Consider the following 20,773-nt stretch of genomic DNA (forward strand, 5'->3'; position numbering starts at 1 on the left):
CCACAATGGGGAAACAATACTGCTAACCCATTGAGAAACTGCAACAATCAAGGGAATCAACTTATAAATCTTATTACCCCACAGGATTTAATAATTTACAAATTAAGGAGAAAAAACTATCAATGGAAGAATTGATATTACAAATGTACAGTCAATTACAAAGTCAAGGAGCTGTAATCAGAAACATGAAAAATCAATTGGGATTTATTGCCACTTTATTGCCACTGCACTTAGCCTTAGCAATAGACCTTCAGGAACATTACCTAGTAATGTTGATGTAAATCTTAAAGATCAAAACAAAGAGCAAATCAAAACTATTCAACTGAGAAGTGGAAAAGAATTAGAAAATAGAGTTCAACAAGAAGTTGAAGTTGAAAAAGATGATGTGAAAAATGAAAAAACTGGTGAAGATTTTCATTTTGAAGCAGAAAGTCCTATTAAACCAATGAAAATCTTTGTAGAAAGACTACCACATCCATTTCTTCAAAGATTGAAGCAGAAACATAGAGATAATCAATTTTTGAAATTTTTGAAAATTTTGAGGAAATTAACAATAAACATTCCATTTGTTGAAGCTTTGGAACAAATGTCAAGTTATGTAAAGTTCGTGAAGGATATACTTAATAAAAAAAGGAAGTTTGTAGATAATGAGACTGTTGCACTCAGCGAAGAGTGTAGCGCTATAATTCAGAAAAAAACTTCATGAAAAACTTAAAGATTCTGGAAGTTTTACAATTCCTTGTGCTATTGGCGAACGATTTTATGAAAAAAGTTTATGTGATTTAGGAGCCAATATTAATCTTATGTTGTTATCAATATTCAGAAAGTTGGGCTTAGGAGATATTTCACCTACAACTGTAACACTTTAGTTAGCTGATTGCTTGATTACCTATTTTAAAGGAGTTATATAAGATTTCTTTGGCAAAAATCGATAAATTTATCTTTTCTGTGGACTTTATTGTATTAGATATGAAGGAAGATAAAAAAAATTATATAATTTAGGAATACCATTCCTAGCCACTGGAAGAGCTTTGATAGATGTGCAGAAAGGAGAACTAACTATGAGAGTTAGTGATCAAGATGCTACATTTAATATTGCAAAATCAATGAGATACTTTGCAAAAGAGCAAGAGACTGAATGCTTTAGAATGGTTATTAACGTATATTTAAGCCATGAATATTTTAAGAAGACTTTTCAAAGTAAATTTGAAAAGGAATATATGGACTATCAAGATGAGGATAAAGTTAACGATAAATCCATGGAAGTGAGCAAAGAGGATTTGGATTATGATCAGGAAAAATATGAAATGTTAGATCCTACAGAAAGTAATAAGAATTTGATTTCATTTATTGAGAAACCTCCTGAACTAGAACTGAAAATACTTCCTACACATTTGAAGTATGCATTCTTAGGAGATTTATCTACATTATCTGTTATAGTATCCTTAGAATTAACTGATACTCAAGAACAACAGTTGTTGGAAACTTTGAAAAGATATAAGAATCAGTCCTTCAATTTGTATGCATAGAATCTTATTAGAAGATCAGCATGAACCAAGAGTTGATCCTTAAAGGAGATTAAACCCTATGATGAAAGAAGTTGTGAAGAAAGAGATTTTAAAATTGTTAGATGCTAGAATAATATATTCTATTTCAGACAATGTTTGGGTAAGTCTAATTCACTGTATTCCAAAGAAAGGAGGTGTGACTTTAGTGACAAATGAACATAATGAATTAATATCAATAAGATAAGTCACTGGTTGGAGAATCTGCATATATTATAAAATATTAAATTCTGCCACTAGGAATGATTATTTTTCTTTACCCATTTTGGGTCAGATGTTGGATAGATTGGCTGGGCATAAATATTTTTATTTTTTAGATAGATATACCGATTATCACCAAATAGCTCCAGAGAATCAAAAGAAAACAACATTTACTAGCCCTTATGTAACTTTTGCTTTTCGACGAATGTCCTTTGGATTATGTAATGCACCTATAACATTTTAAAGATTTATTATGTCAATTTTTAGTGATTTGATTGAAAAAGAGATTGAAGTCTTTATGGATGATTTTTTTGTATTTGTTAATTTCATTTGAAATATGTCTAAATCTCTTAGAGATTTCTGGAACGTTGTGAAAAGAGAAATCTTGTATTGAATTAGAAAAAATATCAATTTATGGTTGCAAGAGGAATTATGCTTGGACATAAAATTTCAGAAAATGACATGGAAGTAGATCCTACAAAAATACAGGTTATATCAAACTTACCTCCACCTACTACTATAAGAGAAGTTAGGATCTTTCTAGGACATACTAGATTTTACAGGAGATATATTAACAACTTTTCAAAAATTAATAAACCTTTATGCCAACTTCTGGAAAAAGATATAAAATTTGACTTTAATCAAGATTGCCTTAAAGCCTTTGAAACTTTAAAAGAAAAATTGATCAATGCTCCTATAATTGTTTCACAGATTGGGAGAAATCTTTTGAATTAATGTGTGATACAAATAATTATGCAATTTGAGCTGTTTTAAGGCAGAGATATGATAAGACTTTTAAAGTTATAAGACTTTTAAAGTTATATACTATATACTATGCTAGTATGACTCTTAATGATGCTCAGATTAATTACACCACCACTGAAAGAGAATTATTAGTCATTGTGTATGATTTTGATAAGTTTAGGTCATATCTGATTGGAGTTAAATGTGTTGTGCATACTGATCATTCAACTATTAAATATTTGATGCAAAAGAAGGATGTTAAACCAAGATTAATTAGATGATTGCTTATGCAAAAGTTTGATCTTGTAATAGTCGATAGGAAATGAACTGATAATCAAATTATTGATCATCTGTCTAGGCATCATCTGTCTAGGCTAGGCTAGAACAAGAAGAAATACTTGATTTGGAGAGAGAAATTAATGAAATTTTTCCTGATGAACAACTTTATAATGTAAAAGGATGGGAAATACCGTAGTATGCTGATATTGTAAATTATATTGTTAGTGGTATTTTACCTTATAAGCTGATAAAGTAACAGGAAAAGAAATCCATTTATGATGCAAAATCATATTTTTCGGATGACCCTTATTTATATAAACAATTCAAAGATCTAGTGATGAGACGATGTGTGTCTTATAAAGAAATTCAAGAAATTATCCCAAAATGTCATGATTCTGAATTTGGAGGTCATTTTGGGATTGATAGAACTGTTATAAAATTTTACAATCTGAATTTTATTGGTTTACTCTATTTAGAGATGTTAATATATATATATATATATAAACATGTGATCGGTGTCAGAGAGTAGATAATATTTCAAAAAGAAATGAAATGCCTTTAAATTTTAATTTAGAAATTGAAATTTTTTATGCTTGGGGATTGAATTTTATGCTACCATTTATATCATTATTCAGAAATATTTATATATTGATTGAAGTGGATTATGTTTCTAAATGGATTGAAGCAATCACTTTACCTCGATGTGTGCTTGGAGTGTTTCAAGATTTTTAATTAAAAATATTTTTACAAGATATGAAATGCCGAGAGTAATCATTACCGATGAAAGATCTCATTTTAGAAATGCAACAATTGTAAGATTAGTGAAAAAATATAATATAATGCATAAAATCACAAATGTTTATCATCCCCAGACTAGTGGTTTAGTAGAAGTATCTAATCGTGAAATTAAGAGAATTTTGAAAAAGAGTGTTAATCCTAATAAAATGGATTGGTCTATGAGATTAGATACTACATTATGGGCATACATGACAGCCTATAAGACACCTATAAGAATGTCTCCATATAGATTAATTTTTAGGAAGACTTGTCACTTGTCAGTTGAATTGGAGCTTAAAACTTATTGGGCGATAAAATAATTCAATTTTAATTTGAAAGATGCTGGTGAGAAAAAATTGTTGCAATTGAATGAACTTGAGGAAATTAGGAATGAATCTTACGATAAGGCTAGGATTTATGAGGAAAAAATAAAAGAATGACATGATCGAAAGATAATAAAAAGAGAATTTGAACATGGATATGAAGTTTTATTATATAATACAATATTGAAATTATTTCTTGCAAAATTAAAATCTGGGTGGAAAGGGAGTTAATATTGAAGACCCCAAGACTGAAAGAATATTTAAAGTGAATGGACACAGATTGAAATCATATTTTGATGGACACAGATTGAATGGACACAGATTTAAAGTGAATGGACATTAAACCAAAGCATCACTCCAAAGCATATTTAAAGTGAATGGACACAGATTGAAATCATATTTTGATGGACAAAAACTAGTTTTTAAAGAGACTGTAATGTTGGGTCAACCAGAATAAGACTGGGAATGTCAGACTGACGACATTAAACCAAACGTTTTTTGGGAGGCAACCCATATTTATCGTTGTTTAGTTTTCTTTTGAGTTTGTTTTTTTTGAAATATTTCACATATATTTATGTTTAAGTCTTTATGTAGTCCGTGTATTTGATAAAATATTTAGAAACATCTTTATTTGCCTAATTTTATAAAAAAATTGAGAATTTAATGGATCGAAATTCAAACGACGAAGTTTTTGGAACTGATGCATGATGCGCTGAATTTCAAAGAGTTGGCGCATGATGCGTCAGATCGGCACATGATGTGCCGTTGTACCGAAAATGATTAAAACGTGTTAAATGGTGGTTTTTTGTGGTTTCTTCTCCATTAAACTCCTAAAAACCGACTCCAAAGCATATTTTAGGGGGGGAAACAAAGGAAGAGTCATCACTTTTCAAATCTTATGACTTCCCATTTTAAAAACTCTGCTAGATTTGGAATTTTCAACCGGAGAAAGTTCGTCAGTTTTGATGCGCAGAAGTTACATGATCAAGTTCTAATGAAGAAGAGGTTTATCAAAGAAAGAAGATTTGTGAATCGAGGATTAAACACGCCAAATATTCGAGTAAAAGAGACTATTGCGCAGAGGCGTTGGGAAGTGCTTTGCTACACTATGGTCGCTGTTGTTGTTCTTGTAGTAAAAGAATTTTATGCAAATCTTCATGGGATCAACTAAGGAATGATCTACGTGCGAGGCAGGTTTGTGCAGTTCACTCCAAGAATAAACGAGATGTTTATGATTGATAATGTGTCTATCTGTCATTATGTAAATTTTACCCCTACGAGAGATAATATGAATGAACTCTACCGCTACCTTACGGATGAAGATGCGAATTAGGAGACCAGAGTGATGGAAATGTAAGCTTTCCCATATCATTTTTAAATCCAGTTTCAAAAGCCTAACACTTCTTCATTGCATCGAAATTATTACTTATCATGAAAATTAGTAAGGTAACTAAGGAGAGTGTCATTCGGAACTACTGTATTAAAACTGAAAAACCTATTAATGTTGGAGCTATTATTGTGAAATCAGTTTTGGGTTTGATTGTCATTGGATCTGCAACTGGACTTGGACATCCATTCACTATTTTCTACTATGCAGTCAATCGCAAGCACCTTATGAAAGATGAGAAAAAATGTTTCTTTCTTGGAAGCCAATGGATCCAGAAGTCTATTTTAACTGTATTGGAATGAGAGATGAAAATGATATGAATGTGTTGATGAATCAAGAATCTCATAATTCATCACCTGTTCAGCCCTACTACAACTCGAGTGCACTTTTGAAGAAGATCAAGAAGATTGAAAAAGAGGTGCAGAATCTCATGCATGTGATTGAGAGTATTACTGAAATGCTGGATCATCTAGATTGGAGATTAAAGAAACATTTTGAACATACTGGGCGTATTGAAGATGGATTGGTACGTATGTTAAAAAACATGCTTGGATTGAGGAGGAAAATCCAACTGATAAATTTTCATTTCGACCCTTCTACAACCTGTATGTGCACTACAAATCTATGAGAGATATCCAAGGGGACGATAGTGAAGAAGATGTTTGAACATAATTTATGCACGGAACTTCTGTTTAGTATTATTTGTTTTAGTTATTTTGTTGTGTTGGATTGCATTTACTTTCTATTGTTGAACAATATCTATGTTTATGTTTTGAATTTTTGATGTTTAGATTTCAGTGTTAGGATGTTGGTTTGCTTTAGAACACTGAATTGGATATTTTTTCACTACAACTTGTATGTGCACTACCATACTATGGGAGATATCTAGGAGGACGATAGTGAAGAAGATGTTTGAACATAATTTATGCACGAAACTTCTGCTTAGTATTATTTGTTTTAGTTATTTTGTTGTGTTGGATTGCATTTCCTTTCTATTGTTGAACACTATCTATTTTTATGTTTTGAATTTTGATGTTTAGATTTTAGTGTTAGGATGTTGGTTTGCTTTAGAACATTGAATTTGATATATGTTGGCTTGAAAAATGTTCGTTTGTAATAGCGTGAATTTTATATATAAATATGAGTTTTGTGTTGTTTGTGAAAGTTTGGTATTAGTGTGATGTTTAATTATGCTTAGAAAATTTATTTGAGTCAAATAGAGGTTGACTTAAAGCGTTACGGAGCAGATTTTCACAAAAATTGAAATCTGGTGAATTTAAGCTCTGGCGCACACATGATGCACCAATTTACAAAGCCTTGGTGCATGATACGCCAGATTGGCTCATAATGCGCCAAAGGTCCGAACACGCCAGATAGCCTAGAAAACCGTGAAATCGCACAGATAAAGTCCATTTTAGGCATTTAAGTCGTCTCCTACCTCAAGACCTTGGTCTAGGGTATCACATTGTGGGCGAAAGAGAGATTCAGAGGCTGAAAACCATAGATTTCATCTTCGCTTGGTAAGAGCTTCACTTTAACTTAAAAATTTTCAATTTTCTCCATGGATTTGGGAGATATGAAATTTGAGATTTTTGATGAAAAAGTTTGAAGAAAACTCACAGTGAAAATTTTCTTACCAAATAATCTTTCTTGAGGAGTTAGATTTTTGATTTAGCAATTTATTTGGAATTATTTGGATTTTCGTAGAATTTTCAAATGGCTCTCCGAGTTAAGAGAGGAATCCGAGTTAAAGATTTTGATGCACGAAGATTTGTTAGTTTATTTTGCCGTCCAAAGATTTTGATGCACGAAGATTTGTTAGTTTCAAAGCCCAACACAGTTACAATACTCAAATAAAGACGAGAAGAATAATCCAAGAACGAACTTTTGCAAACCCGGTTGGCGAGGTCAAGAGACTGATTCTCGCCAAAAATTAGGAAAGATTCTATTACTTCACTGTCGTAGCAATTGTCCAGATGGTTCGGGAGTTTTATGCAAACCTGAGGTTCACTAATGAAGATCACATCCTAGTTAGAGGTAAATAAGTTGAATTTACTGTTGATCGGATAAATACTTTTTATGAGTTGAGGGGTGTATTTTTCGATGAATATGTTGCATTCGTGATGACTGATTCATCACTGGATGAAGTGATTGCATTTTTGACTGATGGAAGAGGGGAGTAGAAGATTAAGAATAAAAACATATTTAACTTCCCTGCTTCCATGTTGACTATTCAGTCAAAAGTGTGGCACCCCTTCGTGGCACCACTTCATTTCTGTCAGACTATTGCCAACAAATCATTTGGCTGATGTTGCAAACGACAGAGCTGTACTAAACTATTACATTCAGAACATGAAAGCAATAGATGTTAGTGCACTTATAGTTCAACATGCTCAAAGTATAGCTGGTAGTTCTACTGCTGGTGGTTTGGGATACCCTGCCCTGATTTTCGATCTATGTGAACAATCAGAAGTAGAGTCCCATAGAAATAAAGAAAGATTACAACCACAGAATTCGATTGGGAGGCATATGATTCAGAGAGTAGAATCATTTGTTGAATCTAGAGGTGGAAGAAGGGATCTGCATCACTTGAAAGTATTATGGACCAACTGATGATTTAACAAATGGACATAGTTAATATTCAAACTCAGTTAGGAGAGATAGGAGCAAGAAATACTTATAATGACGAATATCAACAAAGGAGAGTTCAACATGATATTGATTTTGAAAATGCTACGGTAAGACATCTTAGGGGTGAACCTAATTTGGACTTTCCTGCTTGTCCCAGTTTCACTCCTTATGCTCCTGTTCATGATGAAGAAGAAGAAGATTTTGATGATGATGAGGAAGGAGATGAGAATTGATTTTTATGAGTTTAGTTTAGTGTGTTTTGATGTTTGTTTGGTATTTGTGAGTGTATTGTGATGTACTTTTATTTGGAACCTGTTGTAGTACAAACTTTTATGTTGTGTTGTGAATTGAATCTGTTGTGGTAACTGTAGACTTTCACTTTTTCTGTATTTTTAGTATTTTCAATTTATTTTTTTTTTAGTTTTTGTATTTCTATTTTTAATTCTCAGCAAGTTCTTTAGAATATATGCAAGTTCTTTATAATATATTTCTTTAGAATATATTATGTTTTATTTAATATTTTAAAGCCTCTATGTAGTTTTACAGTAGTACCTGTAGTATACTAGAGTCCAGTTTCATAGTCAGAAATCCTTTACAGGTAAGTTTTTATTTTTATGCATTTACTGTTTTCTTTCACCTACTTAATTTTATATTAAAAATATTTTTAGAATCATTTAAAAACTTAAGTTTGTGGGAAAGAAAATTTTATTTTGAAAAGAAGTAAACTAAATTTTATTTATCCTCAATTAACTATATTTTAAAAATTATGACTTGAGGATATTAAGATTTAACTTTAAATGACTATACTTATGTTTATAAATATTATGGTAAATTTAAGTAAAAAGTTTTTATTAATGAAGGTCAATTCTAAAGTTAAAGGTATTTGATATGATATGATAAGACTATGCTTTTCTATTTAAAGTAAAGAAAATTATATTTTTGAAGTATTAAGAATTTTAGAGTTTCATTTTCAAGTACAAGAAAAGAATGAGACTTTATGAAAAATCATAACTAATATGAATTTATAAAGTGAAGAAAGGTATAAAGAAAGGTACATAGTTTAACTTTAAAAAGAGTATAGTAAAGTTCAAAATCATTAAAAGCTATCCAGATATAGTAATCCTCACTTGATAAAAAGAAAAAGAAAAGAAAGGATTGAAAAGATCTAAGGATTGAAAAGAAGAAAAGAAATGATTGAAAAGATCCTAAAAGAAAAAAAAGAGAGAAAAAAAAGAAAAGAAAAAGAAAAATAAGTGAGGAGAAGAATAAAAAAAAAAGAAAATAAAAGAAGAAAGATGTGAGGAGAAGCTTTATGACATACCTAATTAAAAAGTCATTTCATTACATTTTCTAAACTTATATTGGAGTATTTGTAGCATTACTAGTAAAGTTTTTATGAAGTTATTTTTCATATGAATGTTATAAATGTTCTTAATATGACAAATTGCAATTCTTCTTGAAATAAATAGAGATTCAGAAATCTTAAATTTGATTACTGAGTATTTCTAAACTTAGAGTTTGAATCTAAGTTATTAAAAATTTTTCTTAAATTTTGCTATTCTATTTATTAAACTAAAGAGTAGAAGTTATAAGTTAATCTTTATCCTAAGTTAAATGTTTTTATGTAATAAAAGTGTCACTTGATGACAAATAACATTTAAGTTTAAGGGATTTTGATACACCAAAATAATATACTATTTTATGTGTACATTTTATGTTTATTTTGGTGATATTGCACTTTAAAGAAGGTTATTTTCATGTAAAGTATTTTAATGTTTTTATTTTAGGTATATCATTTTTAGGCATTTGGAACAAAAATGACAAAAAAGATGAAATTTGAAGCAGAAACAACGAATTTTGGGATTCTGGCGCATGATGCGTCGTTTGACAGAGAACTGGCACATGATGCGCCAGATCGACGCATGATGCACAACAGACGACTTTTTACAAATTAAGGCAGTTCGAGACGAATTTTGTGCGAATTTACAAAGGAACACTTGTTCTACACACCTATTGAAGTAATTCAATGCATCTAGACACTTTGAAAGATTCTTTTATGAAGGGATGTGTCTCTTAGATCAAATGACATTTTTTGAATTCAAAAGAGTTGACTTTTGGAGGAAATTTAGAATTCTTTTTAAAGGAGGCAGCCCAAAAATAAAAGAGAAGACGAGAAAGGGAGAGAGAAAGTTGGCGTGAGAGGCACAAAGAGAAGAGGAGATTTTCTTGTAAGGTTGTAAGAGGAGAAGGAATGTGAGAAATTTCTTCATTATTACACTTCTTAGAGAGAATTGTGTGGGATTGTAAAGAGAGAAAGACTTGGAGAGAACTTCTAGGGATTTGTTTGGGAAAGATTGTGAGATAAGTTGTTTTTTATTTCTTTTGTTTTGTAACCTTGTTTTTATATATGAAATCCGTATTTTGTCATATCTTTCTCGTAAATTCTGAGTAGTCTTCTTATCCTTCTCTCTACTTTGAGATATGATTTTGTGAAGAATTGATTTTGTTTTCTACAATTTTAAATGTTAATAATTTGTGATGATTTGAACTTCGTTCTTCATTTACTTTTCGATCTGGCCTATTGGAACGTTAAAACTTGTTGAGAAACATATGTTCTGAAAAGGGATATGATTTATATAACATAGGGAGAGTCACATTTGATTCCATGAGATTAGGTGCAAATAAATAGAGAAATATACTTTGTTGAATGCAGAATTGAAGATTTTAAGGTGACAGATTAAAATCTCCAATTTGATCTAGTTGATTGGAAACTAATGCGAAAACTAATGCGAGCAGGTGAGGGAGTAGTGAGAGCTCTGGGGAGGGAGTAGTGGGTGCACTGGAGTCGCAGTCAGTATACTCCCAGCCTAACCACAGAATTATGGACCAAACTCGAGATTAGCCAATGATTCTCTATAATACTGAATTATAACACTCTGAAGAGTGTAAATAATATGATTGCTCATATTTTGCACAAAATAGTTTTTATATATATTTTCAAATGATTTCAATTTCTTCACAATCCATATATTTATTGTAAAGTGGAATGATGTTTTCTTAAATTTGAACTTTCCGTCAAAACAAAAACATTGTTTAGTTTTCGTAATTTTACTTTTGAAAGTTAGATCTTAGTTAGTAAACTTTGTTTTTCAACTTCATTTTATATAGCATATATCTTAGTATTTAATATTCAAGCTAAGCACTGTACTTTTGTTTTTGTATTTTTAATTATAAAATAATTTCAAAACTTATTTAAAGGATTTTTAACTTCCTTGTGGGATTGATATCTAGGACTCCATTAAAGCTCTTTATTACTTGAGCGATACGTATACTTGCGTTGATTTTAACGGGGATTTGACAGTTTAAAAAGAGTTTTAAAAGATAAACTATTTTCATAAAAAAATATTTTTATTGGGGTTATATTACATATTTATTATATATCTGTCGTGTGTAATTTTGTAATATTGAAAAATATTTATAAAATTTACCCACTAAATCTACGCCCGCATCAGAGCGCCCTATGGAAATGCTATAACTACGGTGATACCAAAAACTCAAACAGTGTGATTTTATTAAGAGGCTCCATGGGACAGGAGTAATGGGCCACGACAGGTGGTGAAATTTGAACGTTTTATAGAGACGTTGATTCAGGAGAAACAAGCTAAGGGTTTATGTTTTTGTTGTGACGTGAAGTTTGTCCCAAAACACTATTGCAAGGATTGGACCTTACATGTATTCAAATTTCTTATAGTGTGTGATGAGGAGGCACGGGGTTAAGAAACAAAGGAAGTTGTGATGGAGGGGGAGGAAAAACACACCCATTTGGATGTGGCTGAAGTCTCATTGAATTGGATGATGGGATAAACACCGAACCACACTGAAACTTTGAGATGGATCAGAGAGCAAGACATAGTGTTATTGATAGATAATAGGCCACCCACATCTCTACTCACTTATTAAAGCAAGTGGGGCTTGGGATGGTTGACAGATAAATTTTGGAGTCAGTTTGAGAACGAGACATGTGGAGAAGAGCACGAGAGTTTGTAAAGGGGTGATTTTTAACACTGCAAGGTATTTAGGTGGTGAAGGATATTTTTTACCTTGGATTGAGGGAGCACTGACATGATATTGGGCATGAAATAGTTGCAGTACTTAGAGGAGATTAAGATGAATTAGAAGCTCATGAAAATGGAGTTCCAGGAGGTAAACAAGATGTTTGTGCTTTGTGATGAACCTAGTTTGTGCAAGATCTTGGTGACACTCAAGATCATTGTTAGGGAAATATAGAGTGCAGTGTGGGATTCTTGATCGATTGTCATAGCTTGGAAGAGACCTATTACAGAATTGGCAGAGATTCCGACACCGATCCAATAACTCCTACAAAACGTTACAGAAGTTTTCTAGTTGCCGCACGGATTGCTGCCTCGAAGGGAATACTAGCATGCAATAACACTTAGACCGTGTGTTTCTTCCATTAGTGTACAACCATATCGCTTCTCTCATGTATAGAAAGATGGGATCAAGAGATTGATCCAAGAGAGGTTGGAGTTTCAGATCAGACAACCTTGGTGAGCCCTTTCTTTAGCTCAACCTTGTTAGTGAAAAACAAGGGTGGGAGTTGGCATTAAGGAAGTAATACATCACAAATTTCCTATCCGAGTGATCGATGAACGATTGAAAGAGTTATTTGAGGCTGTGTGATTCTCCAAGCTTCACTTGATGTTAGGATACCATCAGATTTGGGGGTGGCTAACGGATGTGCACAAGATTGCATTTCAAACTTGTGAAGGTCACTATGAATGTTTGGTTAAATGAAGATGATTATTAGATTATGATGCAATGTGGGAGTTATATGAATTAATCCAACAACAGTTTACTCTTCTCCATCTCAAGGAAAAATATGTCTTTTTGAAAGAGGAGTAATGTTAGACAGACACCTACCACACCATCTACCTCATGCTCCACTGAGTCGACACCGAGCCCACCAAAATAGTTTAAATGCTTATATTAGGCGTAAGGATAAAATATGGTAATTTAATCATTTTGTTAGTTATTATTTTGGGGCATAAATAAAACTAATATGTTTTGTGTTAGGATTTGTGTGATTGTAGTCTTGAATCTAAGGTTAAGATTCTAGAGAGATCGTTTGCCTCTCGAATTGTAGGTGTTTATCTTTATGTATTTAGATTGTGTTATTTTTTGTTGTTGAAGTAATATATTGTGTTTTTCCTAATTTTTCTGGAAGCTCTTCTCTTTCCTATCACACTGTTTGGAGTAGTGTTAGTGTACCAACTAACTTTGCATTTGTCTTGATAAGTCATCTCATATGTGAGGTAAATACTAGAAGTTTATTCATTGAGTGCTCAGTCACTTTTGGTTATTTTAGGTCATTTTTTCCCCCTATTAGTTTATTAAATGCCTGTCTGAACTTAAATTTCTGGTATGAAGATTTGAATTAAATCGTACTTTTAACCTTTATATGTTGTTTAGACTATATTTAGACTTTATTTTCTAATTAGATCCTCGTTAAAACGTGTCAAGTAATGTTATCTATTCTTGTGTGTGCAGGTGGATGGCTGCAACTTTAATTGATTTTTACATAAATGTTTTTGCTATATCGGTATGTTTTAACTAAACAAATATATCTCATTATAACGCAGAAATTAATGATGATGTTATTGCTCATGAGAACCTTAGAACTGTTGAAATAAAAGAGGATGTGCATTTAGAAGAAATTTATCCAAGTCAAACACCAAATTTTAACATTAAATCATAGCATTGTAAGATCGGTTCACAAGATCCGAACTTAAGCTTTATCTATAATGTAAGCTGCTATTTTTTCTCTATTGCCTAAAATTTTATTTCATTGGTGTGATTACATGGTTTCTGTGATTCGTTACATTAATGCTTCAAGTCTTTCTTTTTCTCTTGTATAACAAATTAAGGATTTGAAGCATGGTATGAACTAGTATTCATAGCTCCTAGAACTAGTGCACTTTATCTGATTGGATGTAAATATCTTTTGCATGGTGCTATGTTATGGTGCTCGCTTGTGCTGCCTGTGGTAGATTAACCTATTAAAAGTGTCCTGCATGAATATTGTTTTTGCTAACTTCAAGCTTCAAAAGATGCGTATTTTCTTATGATGAAACGCAAAAACCATTAACATATTATTTTCAAATCCCCATCTTTTCTATGTATATCTAAGCTTGTATTCAATTGATCCAGTATGGATGGATGGTAATGCAGATTGAAATTTCTGAGCTTATCAGCTGTGTTCTTCATTTATTGTGACTATGCTTACTGCGACTGGAAACAGTAGAAGCTCGGGGATGGAGCAGGAGAGAAATATTCAGAGAGTTAAAACCTTGAATATGTTAGAATAAAATAACACAAACATGCTATGAACTTACAGTTTGTAGAAGATACACTGGTTTTGATCCTTTCCCTTTGAGCCAAACTTTTTGATTCCAAGTTTTAATTCCACAATTAGTATTGCTACGCTAAATAATGTTTGCCATTTGTACTATTGACATAATTTATATTTATTTAGTAATCTTTTACCTTGTCTTTTAGAAAGTATTATCTGAAACAAGAAGCCTCTTGTTGATAAAGGGTTTGTTTGGGATAAATTTCTCATTACTTGGTTTTTCAGACCATTACCATCCTTCGGATATGATTTTCTTGTTAATTTTTTTTAAAAAAATTTTTGGTAAGAAGCTGCTTTTGCAACCAAAATTGCTAGTGTGGTGTAGCTGCGAGGTAACTGTTGGTTAACTCTTTCAAATTGAAAAATCTTTACAACAGCATCAAAAAAAATAATTTTCTCATATGGGCTCTACTGTTACTTTTAAAAAAGCTACAGCGGCCTCAAAGGCACCCTAAATTATTTGATCCAATATTTTATGGCTTTTATCATCTTGATCTTTGATTCTGGTTACCTTAATTATTTAAAAAATTTCTTTAGTTTTAAGTTGGATGTAGTTCTTTGCAGAGAACATAACACATTTATTTACCCCAAGAATGCTTAACTTATACAACTTTTTTTTTACTTTTTTATTATTTCAGCACTTTCAATGATTCAGTATGAATAATCATGTTGGAAGGAAATCTAGTGCTGAGTAAAAAAAAAAAACTCATTGGCTCATTGGAACTGATAGATTTTTTTATTTTATTTATTTTTTGGGGGAGGCTTGTGGGATTTTATTTCCAAAGTTAAAGAATAAGATGATGGAATTTTACTTATGGGCCATCTCATTTTTCAATTCTCAATCGTGTTTTCATTTTCAAATTCCCTTTAATGTGGAAAGAACTCCACTTGAAGACTAATCCTACATTCCCAAATGATTCCTAAAACACCCGCAGCTTCTCTTGACAACAGAATATAATTCAAGTATTATTTCATTTAGTAGCATTTTTTTACTTAAATATTTGAATGATCTAAAGACAAGTTGTAGGAGTTTATTTTTTATTCTCAACTTGTCTAGGAAACTTTGAAATTAGGTAGCCTCATGGTGCGTTTTTCTATGCTTTTAACTTTGCATAATGAAAGGGTTGAACTCACAAACATACATGCATAAAGAAGGGTTGAACTCCACAATAGTATTTGATTAATCGTTTGTGATCAATTTAGTTTCATATTTTTCTAATTTATTTCCCCAATCATACAAAATTGATTCAAAATATTTTGGACGGACTATGTAACCAAGGGAATAAATTCAAATCAATTTTCTATCACAGTTGTTAGAAGATGGATCATTTATTTCACAGTTGTTAGAAGATGGATCATTTGGATCGATTTTGTTTAGTCATGACTCATGGGACTAAATTGATGAAATATGATACTTCGAAACTAAATTTGTCACAATGAATAGTTGGGGTCTTAATTGGTATATAATCTTATAACAAGCCTTCAAAATTTAATGAGATGGATGTTGAATATAATTTACAATAGATATTTATTAACTAATTGAAACAAACTAAATGGCTTTGTTTTTTCAGTTGTCAGCGTATCAAATAATTCTAACGTAAACATAACTTATAAGTTACAATTTCATAAGAGATTTAGCATGCATCACATTGATTCATATGGAGTTTTTGTTTTTCGAATGCTAAGTATATTTCTTGCTATAGGTATTGGTTTTTCACAAGGAATCAACATGGATCGGCGCAATCTTTTGGATATGCCTTTTAATAGTCCTTGGCAGGTAACTTGTTTTCAACTTTCATATTGCTTACGCTTATTCTACTCTGCAGCATCTGAATCTGATTATATGAATGTGGGGTGATCATCATCATGGTCTTCATTATGAGTCTTAGTATTTGTGCTTAACTTTATGAATCCTCATTCTTATTTGCGCCTATTAAATTCTGCATGAGTTGATTTAGATTTAATTTATTTCCTTAATTTTGACTTTAGTTTTACAAAATTTTGTCCATCTAACATAAATTTCCATTCTTTCTCATTTAGTCTTGGGAACATAATTGGATTTGGGTTCAATAATTCCTTTCTGATGTAGCATTGTCCTATTCATAATTATGCATAAATGGCTGGATTTGTTGTGTTAAGCTTATCATCAATGTGTAGTGTAGGATGGGATGTTTATGTGTAAGGGGCATGTGGAGTTGGAATATTCAGCATTTAACTTAACATGAGCCGGATTCCTTATGATTCCAATTAGTTTAAGCTATTATTTTTTGAGAAGGAAATTCGGTTCTCTTTATAGTATCTTCTATAGTGGATTGAAGAACCTTACACGTTGCGAGTATAGGATCAGGTTATTAAAAAATGGTGGATCAAGAGTTATTATATTAAAAGGCTTCAGTGGACACTTTTGTTAGATATATATGAAGTTGAAGGTGCTCCACTCCATTTTTGTAATTAATCGTTAGTATTAGGATTAGCAATATGTTTTATGATCGTACTTATTATGCCAAAGGCATCATTATCAAACCAAAATATATTCGAAAGTACTGGAAGATGCAAAGAAGCAGTCATCTTCTTCTTCTTAAACACTAGATGTCGAATTTCCAAAACTAGTTGTAAATAAATATGTATATTTTTGTAACATTTAAAATTTGGCATTTGCAACATACTTCAAATCCGAAAAACCCATAACATCAAAATATATAGGATTCATTTGCACATGTGATTCTATAATGCATTATATACCAGATTATTTATAAATGTTTACCTTATTATGACATTTATTTAAATTCAAAAAGAAATAGTCACAATTCAGGAAAAAAATGCACGATTTAAAAAATTATGATAGATAGTATGAAAACAGAATATAGTATTACTAATAAAAATTACATTTCAATTTACACGCAGTTGGGAAAAAAAAGCCATGTAGCGTTCTAAAAATGAAGAAAAAAATGCTTTATGTACATTATATTAATGGAAAGAAAAACATATAAAACAAAAACAAAAAAAACTTCAATTTATGATGGTAGAATAAAAGAAAAATAAGATAAGAAGAATTATTGCCTAGAACTTGAATAAAAAAAAAACAAAGACATTGAAGTTTGTGGTGATTAGTCATGTTAAAGCAAAGCACCAAATATAAAAAAAAGGAAAAATTTGCAGAGTGGTAGTAATTTTTGCAGATTGCCAAGGTTTAAAAGCTGCTTGTCTGAGGATGTTTCTACCAAAACACACTTGATTTGAATTTCTCAAATAATTATAAGGTTCTGAGGCAACATGGTGGATATATTGCAAATGAAGATTTCATTCTTGACCAGAACCTTCTTTATTCTCTTGAGATCGACTTAATTCCTCCCCTTATTATCTTGTCCTTCATTATATTTTGGCTTTTGCTTTAGTAAGAGATGTTACAGCCTGGCAAAAGAGGAACTAAAACATCTTGGGATCATGAATCATGGTAGATAGTGAATCTAATGTTATTTATTATAATTAATTTTTCCAGTCTTCAATTCAGCAGATCATTTTTTCTGGTTTGGTTTCAGTCATATACATTAATATGGTGCAGAAGGGAAGCACAAAAATGCTGCAGCTTGTATTCTACCCTGAGAATTAATCACATTAGAAATTCGGTATTTGTTGAAAATAGCTATATTTATCAAGCCTAGCAATAGAAGTGATAGATGCAAGAAGCAAGAAGCAAGATAATTACGGTTTTATTAGTTATATATTTTTTTTTTGCTGATTGAATCTTGAAGCATTGCTATAGAAGATAGGTAGAAATGCTATTTTTGCTCAACAAGTGCTATTAAATAAACACATGTGCCATTTTGAGACCTTTTTCAATCGAGAGAACTGAAAATGAACCATTTCTGATTTAAATTTAAACGAACACTGCATTTTTATTGTTGGTGATTATTTGGAGAGTAATTTTTGAATAGAATAATAAAAATTTAGCTTTTTGCCATCAATTTATTGAAAAGGTCCAACTTCATTCTTATCATGCCTTACCAAGTGAAAACAAAGAAACTTCATACTTCTCACTAAAGAATTTGCATATCGGCAATTTTAGCCTTGTAGGTCTACGATGCACTTGTATAGTGTATCTGTTGAACATTTGAAAGAAATTTTTGTGGTGGGTATCATGCAAGTGTTGTGGAATTAGTAGCCTAAAAGGTTGCCTCTGGTTTTTGTGCATATATAGACGAGCTGTGTTCTATATATATATATATATATATATATATATATTTTTTTTTTTTTAGAAAGACCAAGGATAAATATATTAAATAGAAAGTAGGATACATATGGTTCCAAAAAGATTGTGTGGAGGGCCCAAACATAACAACCACATCAAATGGTTCAAAAAAGAGAAAATACAACAAAATACATGAGAGACCTAAAGAAAAAGACCAAAAAGTGCCAAAATACGGAGTATCGGGTGGCTAGAGAGCGACCCAATTTTGCCTTGCCTTTGCCTCTAGTTCTAAGGAAGGAGACAGCTAATAAATTGGTAAGATGAGTGTCATTGCGAGTAGTAAAATAATATATATATATATATATATATATTGAAAGCCCAAAAAGGCTAATATATTAAATAGAAAGAAAGATACAGATATAATGTGTGGGAGGGTCCAAGCATGACATCATGCCCACACAAAAACCACAAATGATTCAAAAACTAGAAAAAAAACAGAAAAATACATTAGATACATAAATAAAAAGCTTAACAGTGCCGAAATACAGTATCAGGTGGCTAGAGAGTGACTCAATTTGGTTTTGCCTCTGCCTATAGTTCTAGGGTAAGAGGAAGCTAAGAAGCTGATAAGATGATTGTCTTTGCCAGTAGTAACCAATGTATCATCCAATATGTTCCCAAGCTGGAGTCGGCCTCCATTCTTCTTCTTCCTCCTAGAATATACCTATCATTCCTCTTCCGAAGAATCAGTCTGATGGGGTGGTAGAGCTGAAGCAGAAGGATTACCAACCGTAGTACCCACAATTGGTTCTAGTATATGTGAAATATGAGTCGCCTCTACACCTGATACTTCCTGAAGAAGTGGAGCGACAAGGCTCTCCTGATTATCAGTTTGAACACTATCATTTGTAGGTAATTGTCTATCATTATTGTTTTCTATGGGGGTGTCAGCATCACATCACTCGCACTAACAGTAACAACAGTGTCATGGGGGGGTTCCTCGGGGGCAAAAAACACCTCCTGTCTGGTAGTATCCTTCCTAGGTGGAACTAAAATGCCCAGAGCAGTGGGTTTAGACCCATCCTTATTCACTTGAACCTTAGATTTCAAATTTGGATGAAACTTGTGGCATTTATCAAGGACATGACCAAAAATCTTACAGTGGGTACAATATGAGGGTCTGTGCTCCATGACGATTTGTTGTCAATAACCATTATGGGTTGTGCCCAGCCAGACTTCAGTAACATTAGGTAAAGTAATATCCATTTTCACAAGTATTCTGGCCACCGAGGGTCTGGTTAGGTTGAAAGTAGACAGATCTAGCTTTAAAGAATCCCCAATGATGGCCCCAAAGAGTAGAAAACCTGATGGTGAAAAAAATGCAGCTTGAGACCAGGTAAACTAAATCATACCGACACAATGGGAGTTTCATGATTTGGGTCGAAATCGGAATGCCACTTGAGTAGCTTCAAAGGTTTACCAGCAATGTTAAGATATTTTTTGGAGAAAATCCGAGTGTAGTCTTCAGGCATTGTTAACTGAATCAAAACATGTCTCCCATCCACGAGCCTCACTTTCCACTTTCTTACTAAATTGAGGTAATCAAAACTTTTCCTGATAGCCTCCATAGGTGGGTGTCTCTACTGAAATTTCCCAATGAGTGCAAACTTGAATTTGTCAGTCAGGGTTGAAATTTCTGACTCAGAGAAAAAGGGTGTCTTTTCACATTTCCTGCTTGCATTCTTAATAAAAGGGCAGTTACATGTACCATCACGATTCTTCTTATAACTTGAGGGGAACACAGCCGTCGTCTCCCCCTGAGGATTACCTACAACTTGGGCAAATGAGGTTTTGTCAGGTTCAACCGAAGAAGAAGCTCCATTGCTGTAAGGAGAAGCCCTACAAGTCGGGCAGAGGGCCGAAGAGGTCGGGGTGCTGCGCAGAAGACAGTAAACCGCAGACAAAAATCGCAGATGAGCTCGACAGAGCTGAAACCTCAGTTCAACAAAAGCTGCGCAGAAGAACCGCGGCGAGACGACGCCGCAGAAGCAGGAAACGGAGCCGCAGAGCGCGATCGGCCCTACAGCGAGCAGCGAGCAGCTAGCACAGACGCAGCTCGACGAAGCAGACGGCGGAAACAGAGGAGCGTGCCCCTTTTCTTCTACAAGTGTGGAATTACAGTAGCAGAGAGGCTAGGGTTTGCCGTGAGGCGAAACCCTAGCAAAGTTCGATGTATATATATATATA

General features: G+C 32.4%; 1 protein-coding gene across 1 annotated transcript in view; it reads left to right on the forward strand.

The window, feature by feature from the left end:
- The window catches only part of LOC110022013, a 73,676-nt gene that overhangs the window by 47,699 nt on the left and 5,204 nt on the right, over positions 1–20,773 (forward strand). Inside the window, exons 6-7 of the mRNA XM_020720778.1 lie at positions 13,476–13,527; positions 16,041–16,114. Coding sequence (XP_020576437.1) covers positions 13,476–13,527; positions 16,041–16,114 — 126 coding nt within the window. The remainder of the gene's footprint in view (positions 1–13,475; positions 13,528–16,040; positions 16,115–20,773) is intronic.

This window comes from Phalaenopsis equestris, unplaced genomic scaffold (assembly GCF_001263595.1).
Source record: "Phalaenopsis equestris unplaced genomic scaffold, ASM126359v1 Scaffold000162, whole genome shotgun sequence".
Lineage (NCBI taxonomy): Eukaryota > Viridiplantae > Streptophyta > Magnoliopsida > Asparagales > Orchidaceae > Phalaenopsis > Phalaenopsis equestris.